Source organism: Nothoprocta perdicaria, unplaced genomic scaffold (assembly GCF_003342845.1).
Source record: "Nothoprocta perdicaria isolate Ctin4 unplaced genomic scaffold, notPer1 scaffold_172, whole genome shotgun sequence".
NCBI lineage: Eukaryota > Metazoa > Chordata > Aves > Tinamiformes > Tinamidae > Nothoprocta > Nothoprocta perdicaria.
In genome coordinates, this window is record NW_020454894.1 from 1,478,045 (window position 1) to 1,493,631 (window position 15,587).

The 15,587-nt window shown below is 42.0% G+C and overlaps 1 protein-coding gene across 2 annotated transcripts in view; it reads left to right on the forward strand.

Annotated features, from left to right (window-relative positions):
• The window catches only part of INPP5A (inositol polyphosphate-5-phosphatase A), a 130,460-nt gene that overhangs the window by 101,301 nt on the left and 13,572 nt on the right, over positions 1-15,587 (forward strand). For both annotated transcript variants that reach the window (XM_026036219.1, XM_026036218.1), the window contains exon 11: positions 8,781-8,854. In XM_026036219.1, coding sequence (XP_025892004.1) covers positions 8,781-8,854 — 74 coding nt within the window. The remainder of the gene's footprint in view (positions 1-8,780; positions 8,855-15,587) is intronic.

Below are 15,587 nucleotides of genomic sequence, written 5' to 3' on the forward strand. Positions count from 1 at the left end.
GGAAGGGAAGGGAAGGGAAGGGAAGGGAAGGGAAGGGAAGGGAAGGGAAGGGAAGGGAAGGGAAGGGAAGGGAAGGGAAGGGAAAGGAGTAAAGAGCCCAAACCCTGCTGCAGACTGGCACTGTTTTAGCAGTCCTAGAGAGCTTTGCAAGAAGAGGAAGCAGATGGGAAACACTAACATTTAGATTTGTGATTAGGACAACAATTTGGCTGTGGGGAAGGACTGCATGCCCATTTTAATGTCATTTTACTTCGAAGTGCAGCTACTTCATTTTGGAAAATCTCTGCACCACTGCTTGCTGATTTTTCCTAAAAGCTCCTAAAAATTATGCAACTAGGGAAAAAAGTTAAATGCCTATGCACATATCTGCCAGCGTGGGGACCACTGTCCCTGCCCTCGTGGCACGGGTTGTCCATGTGTGGCTTGCTCCCGTCACAGGACATGTCCTACAGACAGTATACCTTCAACATAGATACTGAGCGAGAAGTTAAAAAAAAAATTTTAAAAAAAAAAAGTGAGAGAACTCTGGGAAGCAGATAACAGCTGTATTTTCACTGATGTTTTTCTGTCTTGGGGACATCTAATACTAATCCTGTTATTGCTATAATGATGACTTTGGTCCCAATTCCACTTTCTGCAGGCAAATTTACATTTTAGGGTGTTTTTTAAAAAACAAATGCCTGTCATTTTGATTTTTATTTCAGTGTGCCTTTGAGGTTGAGCAAAGTTAATCTATCTGCTTCCCCTCACCCTGTCCTAGCAGTATCTCAAGCTGGTTGACTTGACATGCATAGAAATAGGGTACATAGATATGGGCAGAATCGCAGTTAGATGCACATTCTGCTCCAAATTCAGCAGTCATTTGGTTCATGCACCAGGAAGCAGGAAATCTTCCAGATCAAACATGGAAGAAAAAGATAAACGATATAATGAGCCATTGGAGATAATCTAATCTTCATGGTCTAGTTAAACACGCGGCACCATGATCACTAAAAACAAACTACCTATCTGGAAGGATGAATGTCTCTGAGCCAAATTCAACCCAAAAAATCCATCGCATCCTTCATCAACTGCCGGTCTTGTACCAGCCTGACAGAAATTTAATTCAAGCTGGCTCCTGAAAATAATTATTGTATTTTAAGAGTAGTAATCATTGGTCGGGACATGATTGAATGTGTCCATGCCTATTGACTTTTTCTATGATTTATAGCTTTGTTTAGTCGATATTCCCATCGAAATTGTATAATTAATTATAAGTGGGGCTGTCAAGTCTGCAGGATGGAGTGCCCTGATGAGTATTTGGGAAGATTAAATTTTCCTTAGCTGTGCCAGTGCAAGGCCTGGGAATTTTCACAGCACTGTGGCTGTTGGATAAAGATGTTTTCTGTGTGTTTAGCAGCTGCTTTAGCTCAAAATCCATTGATTTTTCTGAGTTTTTTTTTTTTTTTAACAGCACAGTGTCTCTTCAGTAACAGTGGAATGTGTACAGATGTGACAAGACCTGACAAATATTTATTATCAACAGGCTACTTTATCATTGTCCATGCACAGTTATTCCTTCTTTTTTACATTGTAATCAACAAAAAGAATCTTAAGATACATATAGAAATGGATATGTTTTATGAAAAATATGATACAAGCTATCAGTTGGACAGAAATTCATTTTGAAATGCATGCGGTATTCGGTTAGGTCTATTTTTTTTTCTGAGCTTCAGCAATTATCTATATTTTTTCCCTCAAGGTGACCATACTTTTATTTCAAATAAAAGAGCAGCCAGCTTTATGTGTGTGTATGTAGCAGTAGGGGAAAAAAAAGGGAAGCTCTATTTTCAAGCCATAGCAATAATGAAAAACTACCTGAATAACATATTCTGAATTGCACATCGAGGTTGCACCATGTCGGATGAACTGGGGTGTCGCTCCGCAGTGCCTGGCTACTTTGGGGAAGCTGTTACAGAAGGGAGTGAGAAGTGTGGGGCAGCAGGAGCTGCAGAACATGGGGTTATATAGCAGCAGATAGTGCTTAGATAGCATATAGTGCATATAGAGCATTTAGTCTCTATATAATTAGCATTATATAGCATTTAGTGTTGCTTGTATTACAGTTGTTGCTTTTGAAGCAGAAAAGCTTGGAACTGCTAGAGGTGCAGGTGGGAGCACTATGTTTTTACCTTTTTTTTTCCACCAAATCCTTTAATACTTTATTATAAATCCTTAAAAGTTTGTTTCAAAGTAGCTTCTGTTTTGTAGTTCCCTTTAATTTTGAAATATTCAAAAGAAAAGCAAGTGGGAGATAGTTATTTAATGAAAAACATTATGATCATGTTACTGATTTGTACAAAACAACCATGAGTTAAAGGTATATATATACTCCAACAGTTAAGTATATAGCAAGAATGTAAAAAAGCTGTAGCAACTATAGGAGAATGATTAAATCATTAAGAATCATTTTATAATCCTTAACCACAGTAAACAATGAGAAATGGTTCATACATTCCTGTATTTCACGTGAACTGTATTAAAGGATCAATCCGCATGGAAACTACTGTATTGTCCCTAAGAATCAGACCATTACTCTCTAGTAAAAGTAATCAATTAATGAGTTATCTTAATAGTTGGGCCCAATGTCATTTTCACTAAGATCTTAATGTGTTGTCTGTGATATCTGTGGACTGGGGTCTGTTTTGTAGCTGCCCAAGGAGAGAAGAAGGTGTGAGCAAACAGCAAATTTCCATGGCAGGTTGTTCGGTGTCAGTGCTGCAGGAGGCCAGATCGGGCTTCAAGGGTTGGTTCGAGGGCTGGTTCGCCTTATCTTGGGGGTCCATTTAGCTCCAGCTAATACAGCATGAGCAGCAAACTGGAATGTGCTGTGAGAATGGATGGAGTTCTAAAGGTCCCATTCTCCTGCATCAAGTAGTGATTTAAAGTTACCTGTTACTATACCGATTAGCTTAGAAGTGTGGGTTGCTTAAAAGCAGTCCAGGCAAATGTATCTTTAAATGATGGGTAGTTTATTTATGATTATTTATTTATTTTAATATTCCCAAGCAGTCCTGGAAGAATGTGGGGATAGAAGAGAAAGGCTTAATTCATGAGGGATGTTCATTAAGCTTTTTGTGAGGACATGTGCACTCCTGAAGGTTAAGGATCTGGCATCACTGAAAACATATTAATCAAGAGGCAAGATATAGCACAAAGCGCTCTTCCCAGTGGCCTTGGCTCTGACCCTTTTAAAGATAATGGGAATACTGTCCACTTGGAAGTAGATTAGGGCGATCCAGCGCATTTCATCAGGGCCTGACTTGAACCGTGGTCCCCAGGCAGAGGCAGAGGTTTATCCACGGAGCCTTGTCCAGGTGGGATCTCGGTTATGATCTATTAGGGCAAATTAAGATCAGGGAAGAAAATGGATTGCTTGGGATGGTGGTTGCCTAGTGTGGGACATAAGGACCTCCTAAGCACCCGTTCGTTGCCCCCTTGGGTTCAGGCTGGTTTTCATGAAGGAAGGAGGCTGGCTCGGTGCTGGCTCCTTCACCCCAACGCAGCGATCCTGCGCAGCGGGTTGGTGCAGCACTGGGCGGGCTGCCACGGGCTGACAGCGGAGATAGGCAATACTGCCCTCAATTGTGGACGACGCTCCCCTGGGAGCCACGGGAGTCGGCCCAAACGCGCCGGCCGGCAGCTCGGTGCCACCTGCGCTCCCCGCAGCCCGGCCCAGCCCAGCTGCCATGGCCCCGTCACAAAACTGCAGGCGCCCTTTGGTGGCCTCCTGACCCCCGGTGCGGTGCTACATAGCTTGTTTGAGTCGCAGCCTAGTTCAGGACTTGGTTGTATTTATTTTTCAGCTAGTCATCCTTGTTTGAGCGTGGTCTGAAGATCTCACGGGGCGGTGGGTCTCGCTGCAGACCCTGCAGCCTGTCTGTGCCCCCCTCGCTGCCTCGCAGGCCCTGCCTGGGCCAGGCGGCCCCACACGCACACCCTGCTGGTAGGTGAAGCGCCTCAGCCTGCAACGGGGCTTGGCCAAGGCAGAAACACCAATCATTCTTTTTAATCTTCAGGAAAGGTCTGATTTTATCACTGGGCGAGTAATGTTAAAAATGCATTATTCATATTTCTACAATTTTGTCACATTGCTGCCCGCAGACCTGCAATTTGACAGTACAATACATCCTACGATATTAATTTCCTGATGGTACAAATTCATGTTATGCTCCATAGTGACAGACATCTGAAGTTTGATAAACTAATCCAGTAAATCTGTCACAAGTAGGATGTTCCTAATTAAAATCATTTTGTTTTTAGAGTTAGCATCCGCTCAGCATTTCTTACCACTTGGAATGAGCTAATTATCAGCTGCTGAGCACAATTTATAATGCGTATATGTAATATAGTGTAGTATAATTCCTTCAAAAAAAATACAGTGATGCTAAATCATCTAGTACTGTAAGCTTTTTGAAAGGGTAATTTTGTTCAGAAACAAGGTTTTAGAGGTCAAAAGTGAAGGTACAAGCATCTAGCCAGGGAGAGTCTAGGACATATGTGAGTATTAATTACTTCTAAATTACAACAAAATTATGAGAGAGATTGTTAAAAATAATGAAAAGATCGCAAGATACGTTCCAGGTTGCCTGCTGCATTCTGCAGATCTGAGGTGCGTCGTCCCCAGCGCACCTTGCATGGATGCAACATGATTTGATGACACTGTCCTTCAGGATGAATTCTCAGAAGTATGCAGAAATATAATAATTGGATAAGTTGTGTAAATGGTTCATTTGTGTTTAAAAATGTTTGCTTTTTCCTGTTAAATTGTACATTTTGGTGAATGGCAGCATGAGGGAAAGAAAATGAAAGTTGAGTGGATAGGAATGAATAATTTTACAAAATCTTAACTAGAGAAGAGAGAAATTTTAAAATAAGATCAGAGATGAGTAGTGTGTGACGTTTTGATAGAGAAGTGGGAGCAATGAGCATTTCCACAGACCCTTTTCTGTGAAGTCAATGCACTGCTGAATCAATTTCTGAATATTTTGTTCTTTCACTGGAAAAATGCATAAAATTGCTGTATTTCCAAAGTCTTTTGAAAAAAAAAACGTGTGCTACACTAGACTGGCAAAGGAGGCTACATTGGTCCGTGCCCACATACGTTAATTCTCTAAGGTCATTCCTGCATGCTCATCGCCTTTTTTTGGCCCGAAACTTCATTTCCCTTTCACAGCTGTGAATTCCCAGGTTGGTCCTGCAGATGGGTTTGATGAATGCTGCTAATGTCACCTTCTGCTCTAACGATGCTCCCACTTTGGTCTGTAGGTCTTGATGAGTAATTGCCATTGTTCTACTCCAGTGACCGAATTAAGTCTCCCCGTTTTAGCGGGTTCATCCCGTGGCGCTTTCAGCCGCGGCAGCTCGTTGCAGCCTGCTGATGGACAGTGACCTTTCCAGGGTGCCTCCTTGCTTTAAACTGGAGAGAGCAGAGTTGCCTTGATTTCTACAACTGTCTAAACTCTGTTATAATCCTCTGATTACTGACAAGCTAAATAATCGCCAAATGTATTATTCCAGTTAAGTGTTACCTTTGGCCAGAACCTTCATCACCTTCTTCTTGCTGTGTGGCGTATGAACACTGCATGCTGCAACGCATCTCCCATGCTCCTCCCCCTTTTCATGTTAATATATGTTCCAGGACAGTTTGGGTTCGAAAGGAAAAGGAAGGAAAAACCCTCTTTCAGCAGCTTTTGTGGGCAGATGGAGAAACACTGGTTTCCATAAGCACCTCAGAAGATGTCGGTGCTGCAGCTGACCTGTGCAGCAGCCCTGGGACATCCTCTGTTGCAAATGCTGTCACCCTCCAATGCCAAGTCCTCAGTGCAAAAAACTTCATTGATAAGCAGCAAATTCTCACTCAGAGACAGAGGAAATTCCTTGATAAAATACCAGCAGCTCAAAGATACTACCCTAGATAAAACCTAGGCCCTACATTATCTCTACGGTACAGTATTTTACTTCTAAATGCATTGGTGAGATTGAGTTTGGGAAAAAAACCCTCTTCTGAACTGCCTGTGACATGTAGATTTCAAGTTAACTTACAGCTACAGCATTTTAAAAATCTCTGTGCAATTGCTGGAGTTATCCAAGTGCATTGTGTCACATGCTAAAGGTTTGGTTCCTAAGGATGATCATATAATGAGTAAAATTAAAAGGAACAATACATTGATTTTTTTTTAGGCTTTGAAATGAATTTCTTTGTCATTTTCATGTCATTGAGAGGGAAGAGACATATTTATGATTACCCTTATGGTAATGATATTATTCATGCTGATGTCAAGTATACAGTATGTAAATGAGAAGTTGTCTTGAAAATTGGCATGAATAGAATGTACTTAATATTAAAAAACAATGACATTACCCTGTATATGCTGATACTGAATGGGTCTATATTAATTTTTATTTTCTAAATAAAGCTAATGCTGCAGTACCAAGGAAATCTGCCTCCCCTGTAGCTCCCATAATGCAGACAGAGAAAATGAAGGGAAGCGGTACCTGCACCAGGTCCCACTCCTGCGCCAGGGCTGGCAGACAGAGTTTTGCAGTATTAGCACCTGGTTATGACAAGGACCCAGGAACTCCCCAGCTTTGCACTGATAACTTTGCATTTTGAGGTTACGGGCTTGAATGGAGATTCAAGTGTTCATTAAAAAATAATAAGAGTACTGAAAAGACAATAGTTAAAACAGGGTCATCCCGAGTTTTTGGCATTGTCATTGCTGGTTCAGAGCTAACTCAGAACCTGGAGAAGCCTGGGGACTTGCAGACAATGCAGCACACAATGCAGCCCTGTTCCTATTGTGTGTCACCTCTGTCACCAGTAGCAGCAGCTCATCTGCATAGCAGAGGACACAGCCAAGCATCCAACGCGCGCAAATAAAAATAGTGGTGATATGAGGACTAGCCTGCACGCCTGAGTACTTGGTCCTCTAAACACCTTTAATTCTTAGTCTCCTCATCCGTCCTTTAGTTTCCAGGTATTCTAACAATGTGAATTGAGAACAATTTGAATGAAGGAAATTTTGGACTGTTGAGTTAGCAAGAGGACAATGCATCTATTGAACATCTCCAGCTTCTCGTGAGCAGTTCATACCATTGTGTTCTGGGAAGCATTGTTCTGTTCCATGCCTGCAGCCTTGCGCATCAGAAATGGCCCTTTTCTGAGGCTTCCACTCTCTTACAGTGACATTTTTACTTGGTAAGAGTAAGGGAAGAAAAAGAAGCAGTTGTATTAAAAGTCATTTATTTCAAAGAAAAAAAATTACTGTCATGCTAGATTTTTTTTTCTGTGCTAGGTTCCTACTGAGCCACTAATACTTCTAATGGTGGAGATATTTGGAAAAGGATGGTGACATTTGTTTTTGTAGCCAGTTCATATATATGTGTAAAGTCTACACGGCTCTCTGTGCATGCTTAAACACAGAATCACAGCCAGAAAGCACAGACGTAATGAATCATTTTTTCCTGAAATGTAGATGTGTTGTGAAGCCTTTGAGATTACTTATGTAACAGTAATGGCTGGTCTGAACATACATTTTTTTAGGATTTCCACAGATTTTTATCAGCATTTTTTACAAAGTCTTACATTTGGATATTTTATCAGATTTTTAATATTATTAAATTAATATTATTAAATTAATATTATTAACCGGTATTACTGTGTGCAAAGTGCCTGCAGTGACTTAGGGTGTGGAGTGCGTCCGGGCCGGCGTCGGGCACTGGTGAGAGCTGCTGCAGGCCGAGGAGGCGCAGCCGGGCAGGCCGCCGAGCAGCGGTGCAGGTGGTTCAGGTAGCTGCTTTTCACACCGGTAATTAATGTGTACAAGCAGCTGCTAATTGCACATTTCAGGAATGATTTACGAGGCGGCGGAGGGGGAAGAGGGACACGGTCTGATTTCTCCGGGCACCTCTGCCATCCTGCAGCGGTGTGGGCACAGCTGTGAGGCGGCGGGTGATTGATGGGCAGTGGGCATGGCGCGGGACGCGGCGGCGGCCCCAAGCGCGCGCGGCCCCGCGGGGCATCACGAGCTCTGGCCCCTTGCCCGCACCGAGGCCTAGCTCAGGGCGCCTGTGGCCTTCATGGGGGTTCTAAGCACTGGCTTTGTGCCAACAGCTCTGTGAGATTCATATTCTTTGTGGAGGGAGAACTAATATTTATCTGGGATGTTAAACCTAGAACATCTCTGTTAGACATCTGCTGGTGGGACTCTGCCTTGGCTGCTGCCTATGAGCATGTTCTATGCATGGCTACGTATCTCTTCTCCTGCTATCGGACCTGCACCACCCAAAATAGGTGTACGAAAACACTGCTTGTCTTTGCTCAGGAAGAGTGATTTGCACATCCCCATGTTTATTGTACCTGCTTATCAGGGCTAAAGATAATATGAAGTAATGCAGTACTTCTGCTGACTTTTTTTGTGGGCTGGTTAGCAGGTCAATTTGCTATATTTCTGGTTAATCTTCAGAAAGATTGCTGCTAAATTGGAAGAAATTTAGCCACCTTAAAAGAGCCAGATTACCTGTTACATTGAGGTGAAAGGGGATATTTTTAACACTTTTCTCAATGAACTGTTTATTTATCAGAATAGTTTTGCACTGTGTTCTAAAAATCCATATATACAGGATACACCTCAAATGGCATAATCATAGTCTTTGTTTACTTAATCTGTAATGATTTAATATTTTTAGATTATTTTAACATTAAAGAGTGAGTACTTCTATTTCTGTTTTTTTTATAGCTTTTAGAATTTGACAGAGAGCTGTCAGTCTTTAAAGACAGATTGTATGAACTGGACATCTCGTTTCCTCCCAGGTAAGATTCATATATAATACATATATTTACTTATATTGCTAAAATACAATGCTATATAATCACTGCAGGTAAAATCTGGGTATCCATATATGTGTTGTAGAAATGATCACCGTCTTCGCTTCCTTCATTATGGCTACTCCTATGCACTAAACCCTATTAAAACACTTCATTAAAAAGTTAGTTAGTCTTTGCATCAGTTTGTTGAAAAATGCCTAGAAAGTGAGACTCAGAGAGAGAGAGAGAGAGACTTGCAGGAGTGGCAGTGCAGGGCCATGTTCCATTGCTCAAGGTAGATCAAGAGAAATAGCAAGAAAGAGGACAAGAATGCGGCTTCTCCTTTTTTTTTCCCTTTAGTAAACATGTTATATAGCATAAGACTATTAGAATAATTTGGCTTTTTAAATGCACATATATGATTTTAAACTGATATATCCCCTTAGCTGAATTTTAGCCATGAATAGACAGACACTTAGCAAAACCAAGATTTTTGTAGATTATAATCTATTTGGAAGAAGTCTAATGGAAAATTATCAGATTTCTAAATATGTATGTGCACCTTCCAAGAAGCAAGGAGTCACATCTCATGGTTGCTTTGAGGGAAAGAAATACTCTATTCGCAAAGAAAGTTAATGTAAAGTTACAAGAAACCATGCAAAAGAGACTTTTTGTATATATATATATGTCTAATTGTATCTACGTATATAGATATCTGATAAATCAGATTCTTCAATCTTGATATGTTGTCCTTTAGCAACATGTGATGTTTTGGCATACACTGGGAAAAATTTTGGAAGGCTCGCCTTTCGTTATCATAATCTCATTATTTCTTACCAGCCAGCTGCGATGCTGATTATATTGATCCCTCGGGACACAGGCAGTATGCGTGGAGAGGCTACCGTGCTCTAAATTGTTCTTATTGATTGAGCGTGATAGCAGAAGACAGGCAGTTTGTTCTTCTCTGAGTGTATTTCATTGGTTACATATGTGGTGGGAGGAAAGGAGTTGAGAGGTGGATTTTTTGCTAGAAATACTCTGCCAGTGGATCCCACCAAGTTTATCATATTTATAGCTTTGCTGACCTTAAACATGTGAGCTTAGGTTTTCTTGCCTAATAATGAAAATTCTTGGAAAAATTCAACCAGAGTAGTGCGTCAGTTTGCAAAAAAAAGTGCAAGTGGAAGAAATCCACTGCATCCAGAACAACCCAGGGAAAAAAGAAAAAGGAAAAAAAAAAAAAAAAAAGTAGTTGTCCTATGGATACATGATGCTTCTTTGCCCAAAGCAAGGTGTTAGTAGTCTTTGGGTCAAAGTTCAAACTTTTGCCCTCTCTGTTATGATGAGAACTTTTGGCCAAGTCATGCACAAATAGGTACAATTCTCCACAGAGATTTCTATTATTATTTTAGTGGCCATGCTTCTTGCAGATTGCAGCTGGAATGGACACAATGCAGGATGCAATTGAAGCTACTTGGGGCAACCCCTGTGAGGTTGTGGGCAAGTAAAAGGAGCCACCTTCTCCTGTACTTGTAGCTGGAGCAGGCAGAGGAAACCTGCATGCATGAAACACAGACTGATGAAAAACAGAACCGCATGGAAAGTCGTATCTGTAGTAGAATGGCAAAATAACAAGGAGGGAAAGGAGTAGAGCAGTGCAGCTGTATGAGGGAGGACAGTTTCTTGACTGCTTAAACTGATGTTCGTTGAACAAGGATACTACTGCAGAAATTGGCTGGGATAGAGAACTGGGATTAGAAAAATGGGAGCTGGAAAGAAGGTGGTAGCAAAATGTGAACAGGAATTAGAAGAGGAGGTCCATCAAGAGCTGGAACAGAGGATCTGTGACTAAATGGATGAGGAGCCACATAGGCAGGTGGATGGGCACTAAGGTCCATGATAAGGATCTGAGCAGAAAAGTGGGTTATTGGTAAGAACTAAAAACTGTGGGGAGATGGAGCGAGACATGCAGGAGAAAGGCATAGCTGGGGATCAGCGAAAGGAAGCCTGCGAGCCAGGCTGGGTCTCCAAGCAGGGAGACCAGGACTCACAGAAGAGGAAAACTTCAGCAGGTTGTGTGAGCCAGGCTGGAGAGGAGGAAGGGCTGGATGAGGTGGATGGGGCCCAGCAGGAGAGCGGCATGAAGCTGTAGGAAGTGTGAGATAGCCACTGGACGTGGAGTGTGGCAAGCAGTGGGTCTCCCCTTGCCCTGGTCAGAGCAGGACACTGTGAGGAAAGTGCTGTGGTCTGCCTCATGCCGATCCATGAGGAGGGTGATGGGATGCGGCTCTGCATCTCTGAGAGACACGGTGGGGATCTGCAGGTACTGTGCATATGTGCCACCTGTTGGCATATCTGGAATTTCAGCTTGATTTTCTTTAATCTTGACTATTAGAGGGGAAAGACTGATGAAAATGATGATTACAGATTATAAAGGATTTGCTTCAGGGACAAAGAAAAGAAGTGTTGAGTGTGTAGAGGGCTTCACTTTTTGTTTTGGGCGTTGGAGGCTCAAGCACGTTGGAGTCCCCAGCAGGCTGTGATGCAGCAGTTCTCCCATGGCCAGGAGGAGCTCAGAGATGGCTTAATGGGAGACCGTACAAGGAGATGAAGCCTTGGAGGGAAATGGAAGGTGACAGACAAAGGAATTAGAAGTTAAATTGGGAGTAAATAAGAGAGTTTGTCAAAGCTATAACTAAGAACCGTCAAAGCACTATTGAAACAGCAGCTGGAGTTAATGTGTTTCAGGGGAATGGAAGGGAAGGAGCAAATTAACAGAGCAAGAGGAGCTGAATTAAAATATTAGTCACCCGCATTTATACTCTCTGCTGTCTTGGTATCCCTGACACACGGCGTTAACATCCAAGTGGGGTATTCTGACTCCATTAACATGTTAACCTACTATATCTACTAGAAAAATAGTAAATAAAGTGCTACACTGGAGATGAAACTGCAGTAAAACCTGCAAGAAAGGTGAAAGTGTTGCATCCCCCAAATCCCTGCGTAGTTCAGGCCACAGATGTAACCCAGATTTTGACTTTGTCTTCCTGGTACAAGGACATTGATGACCAAATTCCCTGTAACAGGAGCTAAGTCTTTGCCCGCATGCACTTCACTGCTGCATTTGTTACTTATTTTTGATTTCTTTCAAAGCCAAAGCCAGATTTGGCTCGTGTCCTCGTGATTTCTAACATTGATGTCTAACATTGGTGCATACCACCGATGCTAGAGATGAAGTTGCTCCAACTTGCAGAACAGATGATCCCTGTGTGCAGGTGGGAGCCAGCATCTGAGCACGACCCTTGCCAGGGACCTGCTTCTGGTCTTGGGCAGTGGTCAGGAAAGGGACGAGCTTGCAGGAGCCACGTGCAGCCCCTCTCCAGCACCGAGGGCCACCAAGCCCCAGGCCTGATTTCATTCTGAATCCTCTGAAGGCAGTCTCGTGCCCCCAGGTCCATAGTTCTTGCATTGTCACTGAGTCAGGAGAAGCTTTCCCTAAGGAGAAGTGATGGGGAATGGGAATCACTATCATTTGCTTTCTTACAGGGCAGTGACATTCATGAAGCAGAGCACCTTGATGTTCCTGCAAGAAATAGCAAGGTTTATTTTTAATCCTGTTGAAATATGGGCTTCAATGCACTATAACTGTTAAAACAGATCCTTTGACTAGGCAGAAAGCAATGTCTTTAATGTAAGATATTTTTTATTTTCCTTAGACCCTTTTCACTCAACCAAGAAAGAAATGAAAAATGTGGCCTGTTTTGATCTAATTTACTGGCTGTTTTTTTCCTCCATTTTCCCCTCATTTTTCCTTCTCCCATGGAAAATAGATCAGTAGTTTATCCTGCTTTGGCTGCTTTGCTGTAGTTTTTGTAAATACGAGATTAATATAAGCTAGGTTTGCCGTATCTCCAGTGATAGTTGATTTGGGGTTTTTAACCAGAGAGGGGTCGGCACTGCGTGTGTAGCGGCTGCTTCCTGCAGCAGATCAGGTTCCTGGCTGCAGGTGTCCGGGGCAGGGGCCGTGCGGCCGGCAAAGCCGCCCTCCCCAGGGCACACATCTAGACCCGCTCCCTGCGGCAGCCCTGCGGGCTTGGTAATCAAGCGCCTTGAGGAGGAGGTTGTGAGAGGTTGTGGTGATTAAAGACGTATTTCAGGTTGGTTTTGCTAGTGAATTTGTGTTAACTTTTATGACAGCAAGCACTTAAATATAAAAGCCTTGGCTTTATGAGGTTGAGGAAAAACTTGTTGGACCAAAAGTCCACCTTTATTGTTCCCTTGTGTTTTGTCGTTCTCTTCAAATCCAATGATAGGAGGCTTGCACAGCATTTCTTAATGCAAATGCTAATTGCCCAAGCTTTAGTATGTTTGGACAAATCTCAGTTCTATGATGTTATAATAAATAACCAATTTATCCTATTTTATTTTTTTGTACAAAATGTATAAATACAATTTTATCAAAGATGAGTTTTTTTAAATTGATTTCCCATATTCAAACCAAAAAGATCAGAGGCAACCCTGCTAAGGCAAAGTAATACTAGCCTGTTACTTTAACACAAAATGCAAACCATCTGAGATGCTACGTGATACTCTTTACTCAGGGAGTACATGATACTCAAATAGTTTAATTCTGGTCCATTGATTCAGGCGTAGATTTCTGTCTCTACCTGGGCTCTTGTTCCATAGTGTTACTGCATCATATCTTGCTTCATGAGATGTTGGCCAGAGATCAAGAGCAGAGTATCTCAGTTTAAATGTCACTGAATGTGCTTAATATGGATCCCACATCTCTCAAAAGATAAAAGACCAGTTAGGACAACTATTTTTGACTTTCATTTGCTTCATCATTACTGCATATAATTAGTAACTGACTTGCAACTGGAGTTTTGCAGCTTAATTCCTGGCTCACTTACTTAGATTTTTTCCCTCAAAAAGCTATGTTATGCTCGAGAGTCAATGTGCTCTTGAGATAAACGGGAAAGGTCACATCCTTTTGAGTTGCAATGAACTAAGTTACTTATAAATACATTTTTTATAAGCATAAATTGTTTATTCTCTGGTTATCATCTTGAGATCACATTGATGCACTGCACAAGCTGGCTCAGAGTTGAGAGCTTTACCGATTTGAGGTCTCTGGTATTTTTATGGTTAATTTCTATGCTTTTTTTAAAAAAAAAAAAAAAGAAAAAAAAAAGGAATAACTCCCCAATTAAAATAATAGGAAATGAGAAAACAATCCCTTTTCATGGTGCCAACTTTCATGGCAAAGGGCGCACCTGAGAACGAGAACGGCTCTTTGGAAGAGGGAAGCTTGGGTTGTAGTTAGTGATGAGCAGCACTTGCATGGAGAACCTCAGGCAGGGAACCAAGTCCTGAATTGTTGTGGTTTGTCCCCAAACAGGTGTGGAGGGGGCCTCAGGTATGGCTATAGAAGTGTCTCAAAAATTCATTTTAAATTTGAGTTTCCGTTTTAGGGAAAATTAGGGTAAACCATAGTGCTCTTCTGGAAAGCTTTTACTAGTTGAGGTGTCTAAGTACACTTGCAGTTATAGGCTAAGTTTTCATTTCAAAATGGAAATGTGTCTTCTGTTTAAATAGTCATAATGGAAAGGACATTTTTGTATCTTTCTGTGTCTTAATTATACGTGATATTGTTACATCTGCATCTTTTGCAATTAATTTGTCCATCCCCAATTCTTAATTTTAAGAAAAGCAATGCCAGTTATCTAGGCATATATTTTTACACTAGCAAGACTTTTTTTCAAGGAAGTTACTATCTTTGTGCTTTAAATGAGCCGGCCTAAGTGCAGGTGCAGGTGCACCTAGGTGCAGGTGCAGTGCGAGGTTCCTGTGCTGGGCTGATTAGGATGCCAGGGCAGCCGGGCCCAGCGCGGGAGGCCCGGCCCGCGGCACCGCGCACCAACCTGCTGAATTTGGCTTCCCTCCGCGAGCACTGCCAGCACTGCAAGGGGAGGCCAGCGGGCCCGCTCTGCACACCAGCACCACGAGGGACTTCTCGGAGTGGTGACAAAAATTCCTCTGCATCCCTAGATGTCAGGGAAGCTTGGCCTTCCACTAGACTTTACGGATAGGTACGCGCGACTACCCTTGCTTTCTAGGGCTTAGGGGAAATTGTAACAGGAGAGATTAATAAGTGAGCAAAGCAAAAGCCATATTTTAACACGTTTTTTCATAAAATATGGTATTCTTTCCTATAGTTCATTACCTTCCCTTTCCAGATAATTGAAAAATTAGATCTAGTAGTCAGTGTGAACACTCATCACTTGTAGGAGACAAAAAGTATCTTAGGAATCCTTATTTAGAAGTCAGAGCAAAAAAAGGAGATCTTTGCAGATTTTCAGCTACTTTTGTGTCATGCATTTCAATATCAGCTTTTGAGGACTTGATTTTAAAAGTAAAATTTTGATTTTGATTTTCTATTACATTTCTTTCTATTATACCATAACATGTTGATGCAAATCCTGCTGCTTCGGGATTCTCCAGGTTTGAGTTGGCATCATGGAAAACAGCATGAAAGCACAGTTTAGTTAAGTTAATATAACCTCAGAACCTGGTTTGAACCAGGAAAAGCCTAGGAAATAACAATATATCTATATATAAAATATGGGAAAAAAATCAGGAGTATGGAGCCACATCCTGGTCTCTCACTACCCTTTGCAATCTAACATGGTTCTTAGCAGCCTTGGCCCCTGGAGACCCAGTAATTTGGCGTTTGGGG